Source organism: Sarcophilus harrisii, chromosome 2 (genome assembly GCF_902635505.1).
Source record: "Sarcophilus harrisii chromosome 2, mSarHar1.11, whole genome shotgun sequence".
NCBI classification, from domain to species: domain Eukaryota; kingdom Metazoa; phylum Chordata; class Mammalia; order Dasyuromorphia; family Dasyuridae; genus Sarcophilus; species Sarcophilus harrisii.
The window spans coordinates 494,568,523-494,582,029 of NC_045427.1; the positions used below are offsets into that span (position 1 = coordinate 494,568,523).

Consider the following 13,507-nt stretch of genomic DNA (forward strand, 5'->3'; position numbering starts at 1 on the left):
TGGGCTTCAAATACATTGGAGATGGCAACATAATGGATGATGGTGATGGTGGGGTGTGTGTGTGTATGGGGGGAGGGAGGAGAGAGAATTTTTAGCTAGTTTGGGCAGTTTATCCAGTTTTGTGGCTTATTCATGCTTCTAATATATTAGCTTTTTTGTTGAAGATGAGGTGTGGGAAAGGGGAGTGAGAGGCCAAAGTGACCTGGTAGAAATACCCCTGCGTGGAGAGTGAAAAGTAGGCTGGGTATACAATAAGTCCTAAGTTGATCTATAGGGCTCCTTAAGCATTGAAAATACAGGACTGTTGAGCACATGAGTGTGACGAGTCATACAGGACTTATTCTGGTATCTGCTCAGCATGAGCACCCAGCGGGAGCTTCATAGATAGCTGATGATACCGATTGAGTTTTGGGTGTAATTTAATGAAATGGTGTACAAGTGAGCAGCAGTTTGATTGGCTAGAACAGGTGAGAAGAAAATATGGTTTTAAATTTAAGGGACTACAGACAAGTGGTAGTATGGGGCTTCAGTTATGAGGATTATAGGAAACAGCTGTGGCATTTTTGTTTTGTGATGTGTAAAGATGGGTGGTACTGTCATTCACTATGTTAATTAAGAACACCATTTCAGGGGCAGTTAGGTGGTGCAGTGGATAGAGCACCAGTCCTGAAGCAGGAGGACCTGAGTTCAAATCCCGCAACAGACACTTAACGCCTCCTGGCTGTGTGACCCTGGGCAAGTCATTTAATCCCAACTGCCTCAGTAAAAACAACAAACAAAAAAACACCACCATTTCTTCTCTTTCTAGTCTTGATTCACCTTTATTCTCTTACCTAATAGTTTCCTTTTCTCCAAATTCCTCAAAAAAGCTACAACCCTACTGTAGCATACAGAGATCACCATGCTCCTCTTCTCCACTTTGTGTTCCCTAGTTTTTATAACTGGATGCTGAAGTTCATACTTTGCATAGCACAAGGTAGCATTTGCCTTCCAGGATCACTTTTTAAGTTTGAGTTCTTAAGAGGATGAAGGAATGAAGTAGTCCTCTTACAGAACTTCCTGGCCTCCTGTCTGCACATTCTTCATCATATAAAACTCTTCTCTTGTGATCACTTTCCAATTTTTCCCTTGACCTGGAGAAATTGGTCCCATGTAAAAATTAGGGTTCACAATTTTGAGTTTTCTGCAAATGAATATTCCCTTTATTTGTCCTATATCTGAGCTTCTCTCAACCTGTATATAATAGATGTGGGAAATAATCCTGATGACACTAAGAGCAGAATCTTACTCCTTTGGGACAACTGGTCTCCCTGAGTCGGGGCTTTCTTTTCCCCTTAGAAATGACACCCAAACTATAAAGCTTAACCTCTCCTAGAAACTTATCCCTTCTCATCCTTACCTCTGGTTACTTCTTTGCCTTCAACCTCTGATAGAAACCCCTGTAGTTGTAGTCCATTTTTACCATTTTAGGATCATTTATTAGGTGCTTACTATGTGCCAGGCCTAAGGCAAAAACATGTCCTGTCCTCAAGGAGCCCCCATTCTAATTAGGGAGGTAACTTGCAAGTAATATGTATATACAAGATATGGGCAGAGCAAGTGGAAGGTAGTCTTAAAGGGAAGGTACCACCAGTATGTCTGTTGTTGGGAAAGGAAGGCAGGGGTTGAGACTAAAAAAGGCCTCCTGCAGATAATGGGATTAAGTTTATTCTTAAAGGAAGCCAGGAGACAGATAAGGAGAAAGAACATTCGAGGTATGGGGACAGCCAGTGAAAAGGTACTGAATTGAAAGATGGAGTGCCATGTTTAAGGACCAGCTATAGGGCCGGGGGAATCACAGAGCATGTGGAGGGGAGACTAAAGTTTAGAAAAGATTGAAAAGGTAGGTAGGGGCCCCATGTGGAGGGTTTTAAAAATCTAAGAATTTTATTACAGTTGATCCTGGAGATAAGAGGAAGCCAATGAGTTTACCGCATAGAATAGGTGACATAATCAGACTGGTGCTGAGACTTACTTTGGCAGCTGAGTCAAGAATGGACTGGAATGGGGAGACACTTGGGGAAGGTCAGTAACCCAGAAGACTTATTGCAAAAGTCTAGGCAAGTAGAGAGGAGGACCTGAACTGTCTGTCGTGGGGGCTGTGGGATTAGAGATATAGAAATGTGAAGGTAAAAATGATATATTTAACAAAAGATTGGATATGAAGAGTGCAAGTGAATGAGGAGGTGAGCATGGTATCAAAGTTTTAGCCTGAGAAATAGGGAAAATTGGTGCCGTTGACAGGAATAAGAAAGTTGGCAAGAGGGAAGGGCTTGGGGGAATAGGGGAGGAAGATAAGCTCTGATTTCCAAAAGACTAGAATATATAGATCTGAGAATCATTTGTTTATAGAGATGATAATTGAACCTCTGAGAGCTGATGAGATCACTTAAGAGTATTGAGGGAGAAAAGGGTAAAGGAGAGGCAGCTAGGTGGCACAATGGATAGAGCACCAGCCCTGTTGGTCCAGGTGGAACCAGGAGGCCCTGAGTTCAAATTTGTCCTCTTAACACTTCCTAGCTGTGTGACACTGGGCAAGTCACTTAACCCCAATTGCCTCAACAAAAAAAGAAAGGAGAAAAGGGTAAAGAACAGAGCTTTGAGAGACAACCATGATTAATAAGGATGACCTGGGGGAAGATCTAGCAAAGGAGATTGAGGAATAACCAGACATAAAAGGGAAAACCAGGGGAAAGCATTGTCATGAAAACAGTTGAGAGGAAAGCATCTGAAAGAGGTTACTGACAGTGTCAGAGGCTGCTGAGAGGTCAAAAAAAAAGAAAATTGAAAAAAGTCATTAGATTCGGCAATTGAGGATCACTGGTAACTTTAGGGAGAGTATGTTCTATTGAATGAAGTTGGAAGTAGTTTTAGTTGAAATTGATTTCAGAGGGTTTAGAATTGAGTGAGAAGAGATAGTGTAGGTACCTGATCTTTAAAAAGTTCTCTCTCAGTTTCCTCTGAGGTCTTCTCTGGGTAATTCCTATTTGTGTCAGTTACATTCAGAGAACCAGAACCAAATTCTCCATACCCATCAGAGTTCTTTCCTGGAACTCCCTTCCTGGGCTAGATTCATATCCCAAATTCAGTCATCCCTTTCCTGGCTTTCAATACATTATTTCTATAATTTAATCATTTCCCTCATTGTTGAGAATGAATGTATCTCTTAGTGTTTGCATCAGGATACAGAAGTTTAAATCTGTCTCTGGGGTTGTCTATGTGGAAACTAAAGTCTTTATGTGTGCTTGGGAGTTCTTGCTTATGAACTTACATAGTAATTTGTATGTACATGGTTCTCTCATTCTTCGTTTGAGCTTCTCAAATGCTATCACTGTACAAAAATTTCTTCCCTAACTTAAGACCTAATTTTGTATATCTCTGGGTGAGTCTCTTTTTAGAGAGAAATAAACGTATCCATGATTATAAGAAAGAATCTTGGTATGTGATATCAGATAAACAGAAATCAGATTGGATTACCAGAGACATAAGATCTAAAATCGAGAGCAACCAAGGAGTGAGGAGGTGAAGGCGCACAGGAAAAGCTTGGGCTAGGGTGCTGGTTTCCTAGAGAGCACCATTGTGTGTAAGAGAGTGGTTTTTTTTAAGTGTGCACGTCTCTAGATTTTGGGTGGGTGTACTCCAAGGGTTGTCAGAACTCATTTCTTAGTTTCTTTTGCTAGATTCTCAACCTCAATAACCGCAGGTCACTTTGCCCTTCTAGTATCTCATGCCATTTCCTTGATTAGTTTCAGGCACAATTGGCCTAGTGGAGGGAAATCAATCAAGGTCATTGCCACTCCTCCTGGTATTACTTCCAGCTACAGACTCTAAACTGGAACCAGAGTTTGGATGCCCTTCTAGGACTCGAGCTCTTTGGAGGCCCCTAGCCTCTACCCACTCTGTAGTCTGGCCTCTCTCACTATCACATGGCAGGTGTTTTATCTGTTAAATGGTGATTCAGGTAGAGAAGCAAACTCAAAGCTAGCTCACAGGTAGAAGTGTGTAAATGTAGAAAGATGTCAAGATGGATGGGTGTGGAAACCAGAGGAAGGCCCAGTCTGGGTAAATGAGAGTCACCAGTCATACTGGCATCATTCCAGGGATCTTGGAAGTGAGCCTCAAGCAGGCTGCCTCTGCCTTTCAGCATCTCATTGTCTACACAACAGGCCAGCCTGCTAGAGTTGGATCAACAGACTTCTGGTTTGAAAAAGGCATTGAATGGGAGCAGTACCGGTCTGAAAGTGGGTAGAACAGTAACTCCTTTGATTTACTCAGTTCAGTGGGGTCAGGGTTTTGGGGCTTTTTTTTTTGACACACAGGACCTAGGTGAGTATGACTGGACTAATGCTGAGGCAGCCCACACCACCTGGGCGACATTTGTATCCCATTTTCTCCAAGTCAGTATATCTGGGTTTTCATGTACATACACACAAGAGTTTATGTGATGGGTAAAGATTTCTGTCCAAAACTCTAACCAGCCTACCTTTCCAGTTGAAAGGCTCGAAGATATGAGACACCCATAAGCAGTTTCAAATAACTCCACACTTTGTCACTCCATACCAGGCAATTGCCAGGTTTGGTTTTGTTTTGAAAATGTTTCCTCTTATTTTTTTTTTTTCCTGTGTTTTTGTTTTCAACCTTTATACACAAGTCACATTCCCATAAAGCACAGAGTTAAAAAGCCTCTTTCCTCATACACATGCTGCTAAGAAAATAGTTTTATACATGGAATTTCAATGGGAGAGGGAGGAGTGGGAAGGGAACAAGAGGGAGGCAGAGAGAGATAGCAAGAGCATCATGGACCAATTGGAGGTGGGTTGATTCCTCTATTGCTACCTAAATTGGTAGCTGGTATTTTTTGGCATCATTCTGCCCTTCTAATTCCACTTGGGATGTGGTGGCTGACTTTGGGGCAGGAATTAAGACTCATGAAATATCACTGGGTTATTGAAAGGATAGCACTTTGTAAGTTATAGAGCACTATAAAGACAAGATTGTATGGTGATTGTAGGACTAAGCTAGGTTTTCTCTCCTCTCTCTTCTCCCCTTCATGCTCTCTCTTCTACAAAGCCAGAATGTTGTTTAGCATGGAAAATTTCATCAACTGGAAACTAAACTCCAGGATGAATTTAATTGAGGGAAGGGTTGAATAGTTAAGTGGGAGATGAGACAAAAGGATAGGGATTCAAAAGAATGGATAGGAGAAAATCAGGTGGCCTCAGAAGTTTATAGGTGGACTTTTCCTTTATCAAGATGTCATTCACCATATTAGCTTATAAAAATTAAGGAGAGGAACTCCTATCTTGTGCTTATGCCTTCTTTTATTCTCCCAATAGCCCCTTCAATTGGGCTGGTCCCTGTGGTCTCAGGGCATATTCTAACAAACACCTCTGAGTTCCTTTCAACAGCTGAATAGCTGCTGAGTAATGGAAGATACAGGCTGGGGTGATGGGAAGTGAGGAACGTAAAGACTTGGAGACAGTGTGCAAAGGGACATGAAAGAGGATGGAGAATGAGATATTTTTAGGAAGAGGAGATTATGAAGGAGTTATTAAGAGGAATAGGAACTGAGATTTAGGAGGGAAGTAAAATGGGTCGGAGGAAAGGACTGCTAGGATTCACAAACCATTTTGTCACATTCATCCACACTTTTTTTAGACAGGGTTTCCAAGGGTCCCTGTTCTATTTCTAGGAAAGAGCTTTTTGGTGATAACAATTTCTTACGCATGTTGGGATCTTACCTTTCCTCTTAAATACACAGTGTAATGGGGAGAGGAAAAGATAGCATGACATTATTCTCAGTCCCATGAGGTGCTTAATCACCCACTTCAGGGGCTAAAAACCATTTGTTCTTCCAAAGAAATGGGGGAGGTTTAAAAAACAACCCTTAACACAAGAGAATTTTTAAAATCTAAAGAACCAAAAACATCGACACAAACAGGAAAAACCAATTTGTTTGGTGGAAGGTTTTTGTTGGGTTTTTTTTTCTGTGTTTTTCAAGTTTATTTTTCTTTAGTTCATTCCTCTGGTCTCTCCATCTCTTTCTCTCTCTTGCGTACGCTCTCTCTTGCTCTCTCTTTTTTGGTTGTGTGTGTGTCTCAGTTTTTTTTTTTTTTTTTTTTTTTTTAAAGAACTTTGGATTTGCCGTTGGTGGGCGGCACCGGGTCCCACAGGCTGGGCCCAATGGTGGCAGGCCTGGGACCAGGGGCTGGCCCACGGCTGCTGAGAGGATCTCTGTGTTTAAAGCCTTTGAGAATAAGTTACTGCAGTTCTGGGGTGTAGGAAGGAGAGGGGCATAGGGGTTCCTGGTAACGGCTTCCTCAAGAGTCCAGGCTACCAAAGTTCCCCTGCTGGAGAGGGAGGGGAGATGGGGGAGTAAGGGGACCCCTCTCCCTGTCCCACCTCTTGTTTGGTTAGAGTCCCAAGGCCCCCTACCTGTCCTGGGCCCCAGTGATGGGGGCTGGCCAGTTGGGAGCTTGGTAAGAGTTTGTGACTGGTGTTGCGCTCTGAATGAAGGTAAGGGGAGAGGGGAAAGGAGAGTGGTATGTGTTTTGTTTTTTTCCCTTCCCCTTTGTCCTCTTGGGTTTTCCTTTTTCTCTCTTTTTGGCGTTTCTCAGTCAGTAGCACAGTACGGGACAACTTGAGTTCGATAGGTGCGTGTATCTGGGGACATTGTGGGGAAGAGGCAGGCCGCCTTTGGAGACCATGAAAATGTCGGGAAAGGCAGGACATGAGGAAGGTAGGTATGTATGTGTGTATATATGTGGGGAGGCAGGCTGTGTAAGTGTACATGTAAGAATGGGGGGGCAGATAGGAGTATGTTTGTAAGGAGTCTAAGAGCTAGGTTATGTGTCTGTGTTGGGGAGGAGGCAGGACACTGCTAGAGGTGGGGTGTGTGAAGCCCATTGAGGGTTGAAGTCTGGAGACTCCCCCAGGATGGGCAGAGCTGTGGGGTATGGGTGGGGGGGGGGGTTGAGCTCCCACCAGGAACCCCTTGGAGTATGCAGGAAGAGCTGAAGAGCCCTTCTCTCTTCCCCTGTCTTGGTTTCTCTGTTTATAAAGCTAGAAGTGTAGAGGTAGAAGTAGTTTTTGGGTTGGAGTCCGTGTGAGGTAATCTTGCTTCCTCTTTGGCAAAAGCCGTGGCGTTGGTGACCGGCTGGCCTCCTTGGGGTGGTGGAGGGGCTGCCTTGCGCCGGTGCGCTGAGGAGCGCAGATGTGCTGCCAGGGCCTCCCGCCCACTCAGCAGCACCTCACATGCCAGGCAGTGGTAGGTACAGATGGGTACACGGAGAGGAGGGGGCATACCAGCCCCAGGACCCCTTCCAAAGAAGCAGAAAGACCTCTGGTGGGCAGCAGCAGGTGCCTCTCCCTCAAATGCCATCTTGCACTGGCGGCACAGGTAGCGGTGGGTCACATCCACGGTGGAAATGCCAGTGGTACCCGCTAGCAATTCATCAGCTTCCCCAGGCTCACCCTCACTGGGGAGGTGCAGCTCTGGTGGCTTCAGGGGAGCTGTGGCTGCAGGCTCAGGGGGCTGGGGTGGCGGCTGGAGGAGGGCATTGGGGAGCAGCCCAATGAGGGTCTGAGGTATCACAGGGTTCATGGGGAACAGCCCCTTTTTCATCCCATATAGCTGTTGGAAATAGGCCCCTTGGAGCTGTGGACCAAAGACGGCTGGGGGGGCAGCCCCCCCTGCGGTCGGTAGGGGGAAGGGCAGAAACTGGCCCCCTAGCAGGGTAGGTACTGTGGCCTTCAGGGCCTTGAGATTCTTGAGGGCGTCAGTAGAGGAAGTGACCCCTGTGGCAGCACACTTACGCTCATCAGGGATGTTGTCCCCTGAAGTTTCAGCAGGAGGCCCTGGAGTAGGGTCCACTGCAGTGGGGTTGGCCTGATCTGTTCTCTGAGGTAAGGGGCGAGCTGGACTGGGCTGGACGACTGAAGTAGCCGGCAAGACAGAGGCAGCAGCAGCAAGGCTAATGAGGCCTGAAGAAGCCGCGGGGCCTGGGGGGAAGAAGAGAGGTTGAACAAGGGGACAGGGGCAGATCACTGTAGGGGGGGAGGTCCCCTACCAGTCAGAAGCACTGACTCCTTCCCACAGAATCCCAGTTTACCATTGGTCCCTACAGTGAGCCCTACTGTCACCCCACCACAGAACCAGTGACTTACATTTTCCTCTCTGTCCCAGAAACGGGATCAAAGGAAGAGGACAAAACAAGGTGGTGTCAGGAAGGGAAGCCCAGAGGAAAAGGGGAAAGGAAGGATAGCACTGAAGGCGGGGGGGGGAGACTCCTCCCTCCCTGCTTACCTGAACTGAAGGGGGCTAAGCTGCTCAGTGGGGGTTGAGCCAGAGCAGGACCAGACAGGAGCACAGGGGCCAGCCGAGGCAGGGTGTTGGCAGTTCCCAGGGGGAGCGTGGCAGTCGTGGTGGGTGGAGGGGCCTTAGGGACCAAGGGAGCCTCAGGGGCAGGAGCCAAGTCATAGCACTTGCTTTCACTCTTGAGCTGGGCTCGGACTGCCTCCTTAAGCTTGGCCAGATGCTGACGGGAGAACAGATGGCCCCGGCAGGAGACATAGAAATCATACTTGACATCACAGTAAGGGCAGTCAGTTCGGGGAGCTCCCATGGGGCCTTCATTGCTGCTGCCTCCCCCACCTCCTCCCACCCCTTGTAACTTGGCCTTCTTTTCCTTGGCACGAGCATTCTGGAACCACACCTGGATGACTCTCTTTGGGAGCCCAATCTCTTCTCCGAGGACTTCACACTCCTGCATGGTTGGAGTGCGGTAGGCCTCATAGCAGGCCTTCATGATCTTCAGCTGCAAGCTGCTCATCTGGGTCCGATAGCGCCGCTGTCCTAGCCCATCAGGGGTCCCTCCCCCACCTCCAGCTCCACCACCACTCCCTCCCCCAGCACCGGGTGACTCTGGCTCAGCCAGGCTAGAAGCAGATGAGTCACTCAAGTCCCCTCCTGATGGACTGCAGACCTCAGTCTCGGGAGATGCCTTTAGTGGCTCCTCTTCCTCAGGAGGTGGGGGAGGTGGTGGGGGTGTTGGGGTAGCATCTGATGGGGTGGCACTGGCCTCCTTAACTTCCTTGCCAGGGGGTAGAAAGGATGCGGGGCCAGTGGTGGGAGAAGCTGTTGCATAGGGGAGGGTGGGTGCTTCTCGCTTGGAGACTTCTCTTCCTACTCCCTCTTCCACTTTGCCCACTAAGAGGCCAAATTTTGTGAAGGGCACAGAGGTGGCTGGGGCAGGGGTCTTGATGGCTGGGCTGGATACGCTTCCAGGAGTGCTTCGAAACTGACCCTTCCGCTCCCGGGCTCTGGTATTCTGGAACCAGACCTGCACCACCCGCTTCTTAAGCCCTACCTCTTCAGAGATACAGTCCAGCATCTTGCGGGTTGGGTTGGAGTCCTGCATATACCAGCGGTACAAGATTTCCAGCTGTTCAGGCAGGATGGTGGTACGGAGACGCTTGTCTCGGGGCGGCTCACCCTCCCCAGGTCCCCCAACCTCACTTCCTGTTGGTGACAGGCTGCCCTCTTCATGCTTGCGTTTCAGAGGAGGCCCTGAAGCTGGAGAGGGTCCTGACACCAGGGAGCCACGCTCACCAAACACTAACAGGGGCAAGTCCAAGAGGTGTGGAGGGGCACCAGGTGGCACTGGTGGCACAAAATGGAGTCTTTGGTGGCTGCTCAAGAGCTCTTGGCTAGCAAAAGCAGCAGCACACTGGTCACAGGTGTGAACTGGGCAGGGGGAGGGTGGGGCTGTCCCCTCGTTCTCTCCCTCTGCTGCCGTGGTGGTCTCTGCCTGGCATAGGTCCTCTCCTTCTGGAGATCCTGGTGCTGGAGCCTCTGGGTCAGCTGGGGGTGCTGATGCCTGTTCTTCCTCGGGCTCTTCCTCCTCAGCTGCCTCCTCCTCTTCTTCTTCTCCCTCCTCCTCCTCTTCTGGTGGCCGGTCATCATAGCATTTCTTGAGGTGCCGCACGAGCTCAAAGATGCAGGGGAAGGTGGCGTGGCAGCGCCTGCAGGCTGAGGATCCTGTCCCTGCTCCCATGATGGTCACAGGGCCCCCATCCCCCGCATGCTTCCGGGCTTTCTGCCGAGCATTCTGGAACCACACCACTACCACACGGCTGGCCAGGCCCAGGAGCCCTGCCAGCCGCTCCACTTCCCCATCTTTGGGATAGGCGCTGGTCTCAAAGAAGGACTGCAGGGCTTGGGACTGGAATTCTGTGAACTTTGTGCGGGAGAAGCGGCGGCCTGTGGGGGCAGGTGCGGGGAGAGGACTCTTCCCGCAGTCTTCTTCCTCTTGGGGCCAGCGAGCTCCCGGATGGAGGTGTTCCTCGGGGGGCTGGCTGCTCCCAGCCTCAGGCTCGGGCACCAGGAAGGGTGAGCAGAGCGGGGCAGCAGAGGAGTCTACAGAGCCCTCTGAAAGCTTGGGGGGCTCGGCCGGGGGTGGATACAGGCTGTCGTAGCTCTTTCGGAACTGAGCAGCATAGCGGCTGAGGGCCTCAAAAGGCAGGAAGCGCCGATGGACATGTTCCTCATGGGTTTTGAGGATGAGCATGTTGGAGAAGAGCTTTCCACAGGCTCCACAGGCCAGCTTGTCCCCGCTCCCCAGGGCCTCGGGAGGAGGTGGGGTAGGGGGGGGTGGCGCCGGCTGCTTGCCCTCGTTGTATTGGATCACCAGCTCAAAGCCAAAGTTCTCCAACAGGGCCTTGGCTGCCGTCCGAGCCGCCTCGTTGGGAGGCTGGCAGGGTGGGGAAGATGGCCCCGCCTCGCCTCTCTCCTCAGCCACGGCGGGGCGCTCTCGTTCCCGCTCTGCTGGCTCAGCTTTGAGGGCAGGTGGGGGAGGTGGCGGGGTGGTGGGTGGCAGGGAGAGCACAGGGGTGGGCCCTGCTAGTGCCAGCTTGGGCCCCACCTTGAGGTCATGCAGGTAGAAGGGCAGGAGCAGCTGTTGCTGCTGGAGCTTGAGCAAGGACTCGGGAACAAGAGGGAATGGAGGCAGCACTGGGGGAGTGAAGAGAGGGGCAGGGAAACGGTGCAGGTCCAAGGGCGGAGGTGGTGGAGACAGAAAAGGCAGCCCAGAAACCAAGCTGCCGGGCTCGGGCCCCTTCTTCTCTGCGCCCCCCACCCCTTCGGGGTCAGCCTCCTTGGACTCTTCCTGGCTCCTCTCGGGCCCCTCGGCCTTGGCATCGGCCTTAGCTCCCCGGGACCGAGTCTGGTGCAGGACTGACCGCATGTGGATCTCCAGGGTGGAGCTCTGGTTGTAGGAGACTCGGCAGACCGTGCACTTGAAGGGCTTGTCTGTGGCAGTGGCAGCTGTGGGGGGGGCGCCCCCCTCCCCCCTGGCTGGGGCCAAGGGGTCAATGGCAGCTTTCTTCATCTTATGCAGATGGGAGACAGAGTTGTAATGCACCAGGAGGATATTCTTCTGAGTGAAGGATTCCTTACACACTGTGCACTTGTAGGGACGGGCAGGATCCAAGAACTTGTCTAGAGCAAAGTTGGTAGTCTTACGGTAGGACAGAGGATGTCGGGCATCGGCAAGGGCTGGCTCTGCTGGGCGAGACTCCCCTGCTGGCCCATCTTCCTCTTCAACTGTGGGCATTATGGGGGATGCTTCTTCAGTCTGGGGGTCAGGCTGAGGAAGTGGAGAAGGAGCTGGAGAAGGGGGCTTTTCAGGACTTGTCAAAGGTTTGTCAGGGGCCTCAGCTGGAGCTGGAGGAGGCTCTGGTAGAGGGTCTGGATTGACTTCTGGGAGCAGGTTAGGTCCTTCTCCTAAGGAGGAGAGAAGTGGATTAGGCCGGGAAGAAAATTATGAGTTCCCAACTCTGGTTCCCTTAATCTTTATCTCCTTAGTTCATAATATTGACCTCCCCTCCACCAACTATCCCCCAAACTTGCTGCTTCTTCCCTTACCCACTGCAGAGTCTCTACTGGATACTGGTTCAGTTCCAGGAGCTGGGGGTTCAGGGCTATCCCCTATGGGACTGAGACTGGTCCCAGGCAGCACTTTGGTCAAAAAGGTCATTCCCACAGTTGTGGCCTAAAAAAAGGAAAAAGTCCAGATGGTTCCAATGCTTCTGCTCCATTCTCCTGCTTTACTGGTGCTTGCCACTCCCAAAGGCCTAGCCTCCCCTCCAGTGCCTATACAGTTTCTGTGTTGGCCGGGGTCCCTTTATCCATTTCCCAGGTTCCAGTGGCCTCAAAATCTATGGTCAGCTGGGATAGATGTGGATTTTTAATTTCAATGGTAGAATTAAAAACAGAAGCAGGGGAAGGAAAAAGTGTGGCCCTCAAGACAGGAAAAGGGAAAGCTGAGCCTTGGGACCAACTGCTTACTACAGAGGGAAAGGTGAGGCATGCTATTCCCCCCACCCTCCCTGCACCCTTTCTGCATAACAGTGCTCATCAGGGGTTTGAATTCCCAGGGGTTCTTGCCTGGCACTCACCACCAGAAGTAGTTTTTCAACACATTCAGGCACCACATTGTGCAGATGGCTAAGGTGAAAATGAAGACCAGATCGTCCCACCAGCTGTTCCTGGCACAGTGGGCACCGGTACTTGGGCTGCACGGCGTGCTGGGCTATAGTATGGGCCTGTACCTGCTCACTGGCAGGGCTGATGAAGCTGCAGTACGGACAGCAGTACACCTGGGGGGATGCGTAGGTGAGTGGGAGGGGCTTAGGAAGGAGGGAACACACAAGAGGAACTCCTGGTTCAGAAAAGGTGACCCTGAGGCAAGAGTTCTAGGGCCCTGAGAATACCTGAGCTGATAAACCTAGGACCTCAGGGCTTCAGGCTGCTCTTGGACCTCGATAGATCACCGAGAGAGCTGCAAGAGCTCGTGAGAAAACCTTACAGGAAGACGTCACCAGAAACCTTCAAGCAACACCTCTCCAGGGGCTCAGGGAGCTGGCACCCTCCTGCTCCTTCCCTGGGGGCAGGGACTGAGGCCTGCTTTAAGCTGTAGACTCTCCTTCCCTCTTTGTTTGCCCTCTCTTCCTGTTATTCCTCCATATTCTCCTGTTGCTCCCATTCCTCCCTTATAGGTTTGTCTTCCTCTTTACATCTCCCTCTGTCCCCCAGCAATCAATGTTCCCTTCCCCCTGGCCTGACAGTTCCACCCCTCCCTCCCCCACTTAATTTGGATCTCTCCCCCTATCCCGAGCCCACGCCTCCACCTTCTTCTCCCTTTCTCTTCCTGGCTCTGGCCTCTCTCCTTTTAGGCCCTATGGGCACTTTCCCAACCCTGAAGCATGGCCTGCCTTTCCCTATTGTCCTTTCAGCTCTCCCTTCGGCCAGAGCAGTTCTAGGAAGGAGGCCATACCTGCCTGTTTCGGAGCCCACTCATCCTCCCTCCGAATCGGCTCAGCTCCCACTCTTTCTTTTCCTTCTTCCTTTTTTTTTTTTTTTTTTTTTTTTTTTTTTGGGTAAACAAACACCACAGCTCCCCCAGTGGCC

General features: G+C 50.4%; 1 protein-coding gene across 2 annotated transcripts in view; it reads right to left on the reverse strand.

Moving 5' to 3' along the window:
• Nucleotides 1–5,342: 5,342 nt before the first annotated feature.
• Nucleotides 5,343–13,507, reverse strand: part of ZFHX2 (zinc finger homeobox 2) — a 28,496-nt gene continuing 20,331 nt past the window's right edge. For both annotated transcript variants that reach the window (XM_031955063.1, XM_031955064.1), the window contains exons 7-10: nt 12,496–12,696; nt 11,963–12,089; nt 8,345–11,821; nt 5,343–8,040 (exon numbers count right to left, since the gene is read on the reverse strand). In XM_031955063.1, the coding sequence (XP_031810923.1) occupies nt 7,094–8,040; nt 8,345–11,821; nt 11,963–12,089; nt 12,496–12,696 (4,752 nt within the window). In that variant the 3' untranslated portion in view covers nt 5,343–7,093. The remainder of the gene's footprint in view (nt 8,041–8,344; nt 11,822–11,962; nt 12,090–12,495; nt 12,697–13,507) is intronic.